Source organism: Suncus etruscus, chromosome 9 (genome assembly GCF_024139225.1).
Source record: "Suncus etruscus isolate mSunEtr1 chromosome 9, mSunEtr1.pri.cur, whole genome shotgun sequence".
NCBI lineage: Eukaryota > Metazoa > Chordata > Mammalia > Eulipotyphla > Soricidae > Suncus > Suncus etruscus.
The window spans coordinates 59,045,337-59,054,414 of NC_064856.1; the positions used below are offsets into that span (position 1 = coordinate 59,045,337).

General features: G+C 46.1%; 1 protein-coding gene, 1 non-coding gene and 1 pseudogene across 2 annotated transcripts in view; all 3 read right to left on the reverse strand.

Annotated features, from left to right (window-relative positions):
- Positions 1-7,965, reverse strand: part of TMEM41B (transmembrane protein 41B) — a 30,349-nt gene extending 22,384 nt beyond the window's left edge. The window contains exon 1 of the mRNA XM_049781076.1: positions 7,723-7,965. Within this exon, the coding sequence (XP_049637033.1) occupies positions 7,723-7,840 (118 nt within the window). The 5' untranslated portion in view covers positions 7,841-7,965. The remainder of the gene's footprint in view (positions 1-7,722) is intronic.
- On the reverse strand, positions 101-234 carry LOC126019258 (small nucleolar RNA SNORA5). Its single transcript, XR_007498992.1, has one exon. It is a non-coding gene; the product is annotated as a small nucleolar RNA SNORA5 (small nucleolar RNA).
- Positions 1,439-1,548, reverse strand: LOC126019236 (uncharacterized; annotated as a pseudogene).
- Positions 7,966-9,078: the final 1,113 nt, after the last annotated feature.

Genomic DNA, 9,078 nt, shown 5'->3' on the forward strand with positions numbered 1-9,078 from the left:
TATGACTGAAACTCAATCATAAACAAATTTGTAATTTTGAAAAAAAATCAACTGTATTATGAACCACCCTGTAAGCCATGGTGCTTAAATAAAGTAGTTTTTTTGTCTGTAACCAAATTTATCCCTGAGGCCTAGGTTAGAGGATCAGGGCCCATGAGTCACATATTGCTGTCGCAGCCTTTTGGGCCAGTGTCTGCTATGGGTTGAGCAGGCACTGAATTTGACACAGCTGCTGTAAATAAAATAATTAAAAATATAAAAATAAATAGAGGCCAGAGCCGTGATGCAGCAGTAGGGCCATTGTCTTGCACATGGCTGACCTAGGAAGGACAGTGGTTAGATCCCCGGCATCCCATATGGTCCCCCAGAAGTAATAACCCCTGAGCGTCACCTGGTGTGGCCCCAAAACCAAAATAAATAAATAAATAAATAATAAATAAATATGGGGCTGGAGAGATAGCACAGTGGTAGGGCATTTGCCTTGCATGCAACCAAGCCAGGACAGACAGTGGTTCAAATTTCGGCATCCCATATGGTCCCCCCAAGCCTGTCAGAGCAGAGTGCTTCTGGGTGACAAATAAACAAACAAATAAATAAAAGTAATTTTCTTCTCCTATGGATTTTGGGTCACACCTGGAAAAACCTAGGTTGGCTGCATGCAGGCAAACACCCTACCTGCTGTATTATTTAGTTCCAGCCCCCTCATTCTAAAATCTTAATGCCAAGGGTTGCAGTGATAGTGCAAGTAAATTGCTTGCCTTGCCTTGTACATGGCCAATATGAGTTCAATCCCCAGAGTTCCATATGGTCCTCTGAGCCCCCCTAAGAGTGATTCCTGTGGGCAGAGCAGAGCCAGTAGTAATTCTGAGCACTGCTGGCTGTAGCCAAAAAAACAAAATACAAACATACATAAGTAAAATGAAATTTGCCAATTTAAGTCTTAGTAACTCCCAGTTATCTGTAATTGAGCTTCCTATTCTACTACATTAATTTGCTACTCATAGCAGATGTTGAAAGAATACTTGCTGAACCAGATTAGCAAGGCAACATCGAAACAGGCATCTAAGAGGAATTTATTTTCCAAATTTGAAGAATATTTTCGTCTAAAAGCAACAAAATAACTTCAAGACAGTTTTTTTTTGTTTCGGTTTTGGGGTCACACCCAGTGGTGCTCACGTGTTACTCCTGATTCTTCACTCAGAAATACTCCTGGCAGATTCAGAGGACAATATGGGATGTTGGGGATTAAACTTGGGTTGGCCACAAGCAAGGCAAATGCCCCCACCACTGTGCTACTGCTCCAGTCCAAAAATAACAATATTTTATGATGATCTGGTACATGCAAAATTTCTAGAACTGAAAACAGTTATTTCAAAGACCAATACTTGACACCTTCTACATGAAAAGCATGCTGCTGTTTCATTTTTTTTTTTTTTTAATCAGATAGAAGCAATTAGGGTGTTGTGAGCCCTAAACACGTAGAGATGTTAATCATGAATCATGAACACTCCATCTGTTTTTTTGGGAGGTTGAGGGTCACATTGATGGTGCTCAGGAGTTACTCTTGGCTCTACACTCAGAAATCACTCTGGCAGCTGTGGAGAACCATGATATGCAGGGGATTGGCCATGTGCAAGGCAAATGCCCTACCTGCTATGCAATAGTTCTGGCCCCTCTATCTGTCCTCTGAAGAGGGATTACCACACCACCTGATGATCATCATTTTCACTTTTAAAAACAACTCATTTGGAGTTGGAGAGATAGCACAGCGGTAGGGCGTTTGCCTTGCATGAGGAACCTGGTTCAATTCCCGGCACCCAATATGGGCCCCCAGCCTGACAGTGGTGATTTCTGAGTGCACAGCCAGGAGTAACCCCTGGGGAGAGCTGGGTGTGCCAAAAAACAATCAAATAAATATTAAAAAAAAAAAAGCAAAACTCATTGGAACCAAAGCAATAGCACTGCAGGGAGGACATTTGTCTTTCATGCAGCTGACCCAGGTTTGATCACTGGCATCCCAGATGGTTCTAAGCCTGCCAGGAATTATTTCTGAGCACAGAGCTAGGAGTAACCCCTGAGCATCTCCAGGTATGGCCTCCCAAAAAAACCTGACTCATTTCCCATGACTTCACACTAGTCATAAGGGTAAGGAACAATACATAAATTGAAAAATGTATCCCTGGGAATTCTCTTTTTTTTTTTTTTTTGTTTTTGGGTCACACCCGGCAGTGCTCAGGGGTTACTCCTGGCTGTCTGCTCAGAAATAGCTCCTGGCAGGCACGGGGGACCATATGGGAGACCGGGATTTGAACCAACCACCTTTGGTCCTGGATCGGCTGCTTGCAAGGCAAACACCACTGTGCTATCTCTCCGGGCCCTCTGGGAATTCTCTTAAGTTAAACTGAGGAACTACCATGACTTATGTGTAAAAAGATTCACCAGGCCACACAACACACAATAAAATACCCAGATCCAGACATTCTTACACATAAATTGAGGCCCGAAGTCTCTGATGGTTCTCTTTCTTTGTTTTTTATTGGTTTTTGGGGCTCACCCAGTGACGATCAGGAGTTACTCCTGGCTCTTTACTCAGAAATCACTCCTGGCTCGGGGGACCATAAGGGACACCGGGGATAGAACCCAGATCCATCCTGGGTCAGCCACATGCAAGGCAAACGCCCTACCGCTGTGCTATCACTCGGGCCCCATGATGTTCTAATTCTTTTTATTGTTTTGGGCTTTTTTTTTGGGGGGGGGTCACACCCCCAGTAGCACTCAGAGGTTACTCCTGGCTCTGAGCTCAGAAATCACTGCTGGCAGGCACAGGGGACCAGGATTCAAACCACCATTTGTCCTGGAGCAGATGCATACAAGGCAAATGCCCTACCTCTGTGCTATCTCTCCAGCCTGGGTTCTAACTCTTGTCTGATCTCTCATCTCTCCCATTATGCAAGAATTACACTTTCAGTGTTATTGCCTTGTTGTTACTAAGTCGTTACTATGGAGGCTATCACATCATCAGCTGACTACTAGCAGCAATAAGTCAAATCTGATCATATTTGATCTATAAAATGTTCTACCCAATGAGAGAATTTCTTTCTTTCTTTCTTTCTTTCTTTCTTTCTTTCTTTCTTTCTTTCTTTTTGGTTTTTCAGGCCACACCCATTTGATGCTCAGGGGTTACTCCTGGCTAAGCACTCAGAAATTGCCCCTGGCTTGGGGGGACCATATGGGACGCCAGGGGATCGAACCGCAGGGGATCGAACCGAGGTCCTTCCTTGGCTAGCGCTTACAAGGCAGACACCTTACCTCTAGCGCCATCTCGCTGGCCCCAATGAGAGAATTTCTAACACTAAAGACAGAAAGCGGGGAGCCCTTGCCTTGCCCACAACTGACCTGAACCATGATCAATCCCTGGAACCCCCATGACACCCCACCCTCTCTCTTCCCCACCAATCCAATCTATATCCCCATTCCTGCCAAAAGACCCCTAGCAATGATCTATACCCCCACTCCTGCCAAAAGACCCCTAGCAATGATCTTTCATACAGCCAGGAATAAGCCTTGAACACTGCCAAGTGTGGTAAAAAAAAAAAAAAAAAAAAAAAAAAAAAAAGAATAAAAGGATGCCGGCGAGATAGCATGGAGGTAAGGCATTTGCCTTCCATGCAGAAGGACAGTGGTTCGAATCCCGGCATCCCATATGGTCCCCCGTACCTGCATATAGCCAGGAGGAACCCCTGAGCTCTGCTGGGTGTGACCCAAAAACAAAAACAAAAAAAGGAAAAAGAAAGGGAGAAATGTAGACAGAAAGAGAAAAACAAAAACCTAGAAACCCTGGGAATGATGGAGTGATAATTAAAGCCCTTGCCTTGCAGTCATCCATATTACCACCAGGTCCACCAAGAGTGACCCCCAATCCCACTGCATACCAGGGGTCTCAAACTCACGACCCATGGGCTGCAAACAGCCATCCGTACAACATTTTGTGGCCATGCCCTAGAGGAATCTTTTTTACTTTTGTTTTGTTTTAGTTGTTTGGGTCACCCCCCCCAATGTTCAAGGCTTACTACTGACTTTGCACTCAAGGATCACCCCGACTTTCCCTCCTGTGGCCCCCAGGTAAATTGAGTTTGAGACCCCTGGCTAAACAGATTTTTTTTTGGTTTCTGGGTCACACCCAGCAGCGCTCAGGGGTTCCTCATGGGATGCCGAGATTTGAACCACCGTCCTTCTGCATGCAAGGCAAATGCCCTACCTCCATGCTATCTCTTTGGCCCCCAAACAGAATTAATTTTAAAAAAAAGGCCAGAGTGATAGAACAGCAGGTAGGGCATTTACCATGCATGTGGCTGATCTGGGTTCAATCCCCAGCATCCCATATGGTCCCCCAAGCCTACCAGGAGCAATTTAAGTACAGAGCCAAGAGAAACCCTGAGCACTGCTGGGTGTGGCCAGGTGCAGAAAGCCTGCCTTGCTTGCAGCCAAACCCAGGTTCAATTCCTGACTCTGTATTATCCCAAACATCACCAGGAGTGGTTCTTTAGTGAATGCAAAACCACTAAGGTTTGGCCCAAACCCTCTCCCATCCCACCTCCCCCAAAAAACCTCATATAGGAGTTGAAAACATAAACTACTAGAGATAAGGTGTTTGCCTCACTTGCAGCTGACTTCAAGTTGATCCCAAATACAGCATACCCTGAGCACCACCAGGAGTCAACCCTGAGAACCACCGTGTGTGTTCCAAAACAAAAATAAAACCAAAAAAACTTTCTTTATGCTTTCCACTGATAAACCATTATACTCTGGCACCCTTTTGGTCATAGCCTGAGGTCATTACCTCTTCTCTTTTCTAACTGCCCTCCACCCCACTGCCTTACTGACAGTCATAATCAAATTTCCAGGCCTCACACAAGCACGGGAAGTGCACTAATGGCAAGTGCAATAAAGATGTGCTGTTCTCAAGCCTCCAAATCACTTCTTAGTTCCACCTAACAGAAATAATCCATTCTAGATGGATCAACGTCTTTACCAATACACAGAAAAGTTCACAATACCTTCATGCCTACTGTCCTCACTACCTCAAATCTTCTCATTCCTCTAGGCCACATCTGGCAGGGCTTACTCCTCACATGGCTGCACTCTGGCTCCTACCTGAATTTTGGGGAATCACATGAAGTGCTGGGGATCCAACACCAAATGCCCTATCCTAAGTACAACTGGTCCAATCCCCTTCTCTCTTTTTCTGTTTGGGACCACATCCAGTGGCACTCAGGGGTTACTCCTGGCACTGCACTCAGAAATCGCTCCTGGCAGGCTCGAGGGACCAAATGGATGCCTGGGATAGAACCTGGTCTGTCCTGGATTTGGCAACATGCAAGGCAAACGTCCTACAGCTGTGCTATCTCTCTGGCCCAGAAAACCTTTATATAACTCCTAGTAACAGCATCTTCAACAACAATTATTCTTTAATTTAGAGTAAAATACATGAATGAAAAAGTGAATAAATTTTACTATCTATTTGGACTTTTGAAATTATGTAAAAGTTCTACAAAGTGAGCTGAAGAGATAGCATGGAGGTAGAGCATTTGCCTTGCATGCAGAAGGATGGTGGTTAGAATCCCGGCATCCCAAATGGTCCGCAGAACCTGTCAGGAGCAATTTCTGAGCATAGAGCCAGGAGTAATCCCTGAGCGCTGCCGGGTGTGACCCAAAAACAAAACAAAACAAAACAAAAAAATTCTACAAAGTGCCAAAATACGTGAATTTTGAAACTAGTGAGTACAGTGGATAGGGTATTTGCCTAGCTGGATTCGATCCCCAACACCACATATGGTCCCCCAAGCACACCAGGAATGACCCAAACACTGCTGGGTGTGGGTCTCCCCCAAAATGAAATAACTGGGAAAAGAAAAAAAAACCTATATTTTGTTTTGTAGGTTTTTAGGGGGGATTGATTTTGTTCACTTGATTTGGTTTGGGGGTCACCCCAGCAGAGCTCATGGCTTACTCCTGACTCTGCTCTCAGGAATCATTCCTGGGACTGGGGACCATATCAGGTGCCAGAGTCACTAGGTCAGCTTCATACCTGACTAATGCCCTATTCACTGTGGCTAATTAACTAAATTTTAAAGAACCAAATTAGACTGGAAGTATTTTAAATTATTTAAAAATAAAAGATTATTTTCTGCTCGACATATTTTTTTGGGGGGCCCACACCCGTTTGATGCTCAGGGGTTATTCCTGGCTAAGCGCTCAGAAATTACCCCTGGCTTGGGGGGGACCAGATGGGAAGCAGGGGGATCGAACCACGGTCCTTCCTTGGCTATCGCTTGCAAGGCAGACACCTTACCTCTAGCGCCACCCCGTCTGCTCGACATATTTTAATAGATGTTAAGTTTGATTCCAAGGATATTTTAACTACATGCTAAACATATTACCTCTACATATATATTTAAGTGCACAATACTGTTAACTATACTCAACAGTACTGAGAGATGAACGAAAAAGTCTCCTTTCTCACCTATGGTGGAAACACATCAGTGTAAGATCCAAGTTGGAGAGATGACTACACTGAAAACTATCATAACAATGTGAATGAATGAGGGAAGTAGAAAGCCTGTCTCAAGTACAGTGAGGGGGTGGGGAGGAGGGAGATCTGGGAAATTGGTGGTGGGAATGTTGCACTGGTGAAGGGGGTGTTCTTTACATGACTGTAATCATACAACTATAATCACATTTGTAATCACAGTGTTTAAGTAAAGATAATTATAAAAAAAAAAGATCCAAGTAATTAAAGGATCTTTTTTGTTTGCTTGCTTGTTTTGTTTTTGGGTCACACTCAGCATCGCTCAGGGGTTACTCCTGGCTCTACGCTCAGAAATCACTCCTGGCAGTCTGGGGGGTGGGGGGCAATATGTGATGCCTGCAAGGCAAACACCCTACTTCCATGCTATCTTTCCGGCCCCAAGAATCTTTTGTTAAGATTGCTTCAAGTTTATAGAATGCCCATAAACTTGAAGCATCAAGAACATTTCATCATTTCAATCGGTTCAAAACAAACTAGGTCAAGATGAAATTAAAGTATTTCGTTTCCAAATACACTTCCTAAGTCAAACATGACACGAAATCCTTTACGTACATTATTTCTTTAACCTATGAACCCTCCAAGTAGGTACTTTTAATATTATCATCATCTCAAGGTACATTTTGGACACGATGCTTCTTGAAAGATAACAAGTCCAAAAGTCCTAAGTCAGAGAAGGCACTCAAGCCCAAGATTTCCTGCTGACAGACAAGTGGGTGGCCTGGTTTTGTAACTTGTGTAAGTACAAATCAAATATCCATTCGGGGCGTCATTTCCTTACCTATAAAAAATATGAATAAATGCAAATACACGAGTTCCCTCCAGCTTCTCTGAGCTTCCATATCATCAATTTTACAACCTTGCTGAGCGTCAACAAGGGGAAGCCACTCCTTCCCTGGGCTGAAGGCAACAGCAAAATACGCAACCAAGGAGCGTCTGGACTTGTGATGGGCAGGCAGGCAGCAATCTGGGTCGGGGTCCTGCACTCTGCTGTCACCCCCAGTAGCTAGCAGGCCTCCTTCCTTCCCACCCCATGCATCCACCCACCCAAAGCCCTAGGACCAAGTCCTGGGACGGGACCAGCTAGGCCTCCTTCCCTTCGGGCACATTCCATCTCTGCTCCCCGGCCTGCTCACCCTTCAAATGGTCCCTGTCCAGCGCCAGGGATCCTCGCGCCCCCGTGGTCTTGTCCCCGGCGGGGTTCGCATGCAGGGGCTCCGTCTGCGAGCGTTCGGCGGCTCTGCTTTTCGCCATGGCTTCCTGCAGGGATGAGGAGCAGGCCTGCACGGTTCCGCCGCAAGCTCCTTCGCGACTTCCGGGCCGACCCCCTCACCTGAGTCGACCTCGGGACCGTGAGCGCAGGAACGCAGGGAGGGGGCGAGAGACTCACTACGCAGACTCGGATTTGGCTCCGCCCCCTCCTTCTCCCGAGTCTAGCGCGCTCGCGTCGGCCCAATAGAAACCGGACAAGTCAAAGTACGGCCCCGCCCCTTTTCGAGACCCGCCACGCCTTACGCCGGCGGAGAGCATGCGCAGTCGTGGTGTTGGAAACCTCACCCGGTATAGCGCGCTCTACCCGGCGGCCCTTGCGCGACTTTCCTAACCCGGAAGTGCTTGCCCGGCGTCTTTCAAGGCCTTTGTCCCGGCTGCCGGAAATGCCTGCGAGTGATTAGTGGGATGCATGTCTGTATGCGGACTCTGATTCAGCACACTGCTGCTTCTGCCGGTTCTGCCAGTAGTTGCATTGATGTTTTGGAGGAGTTGGGAAATGCTTGATCTGAAAGTAGTGCAAAACAAAACCGGAGGGGCCGGAGAGATAGCACAGCGGCCGGGCAATTGCCTTGCACGCTGGGGATCCAGGACTGACGGTGCTTCGAATCCCGGCATCCCATATGGTCCCCCGAGCCTGCCAGGAGTAACCCCTTGAGTGCCGCCGGGTGTGATCCCCCCAAAAAAATTAAGAAAAAAAATAAATGGAGACAAATCAACGAAGTGTCAGAAACTGAGGCTCAAGGAGGTGATGGCAAAATGAGTTTATTCTGTTTTCTTTTATAGTTTTTTTCGTTTCTATTGCAAAATGAGTTTAAAGTAGAACTTTTTTTTTAGTTTCCAAGCAAGTGTCTCATTATCCGACTACTCATTAATTAGTAAGCCCGTCAGCTCTTACCTTTATCTTCATCTGCTGGCATAAGTGTCCCTTTATTTGATCCTATCTCTAAGTGTCCTGCTCACTAGTTATGAGGTTACTGGAACTTTTGGAGTGGTATTACAGTGTCTATAGAAATATTTCAAGGACCGTAGCGATAGGACAGCGGGTTAGGGCGCTTGTCTGGCATGCAGCTGACCCAGGTTCCATCCCCAGCATATTCCATATAATGCCCCTGAGCCTGCCAGGAATGATTCCTGATGGTAGAGCCAGGAATAAATAACCCCTGAGCACCGCCGGTGTGCCCCCCTCCCCAATAAAAAAGAAAGATAAATATTTCGTCTCA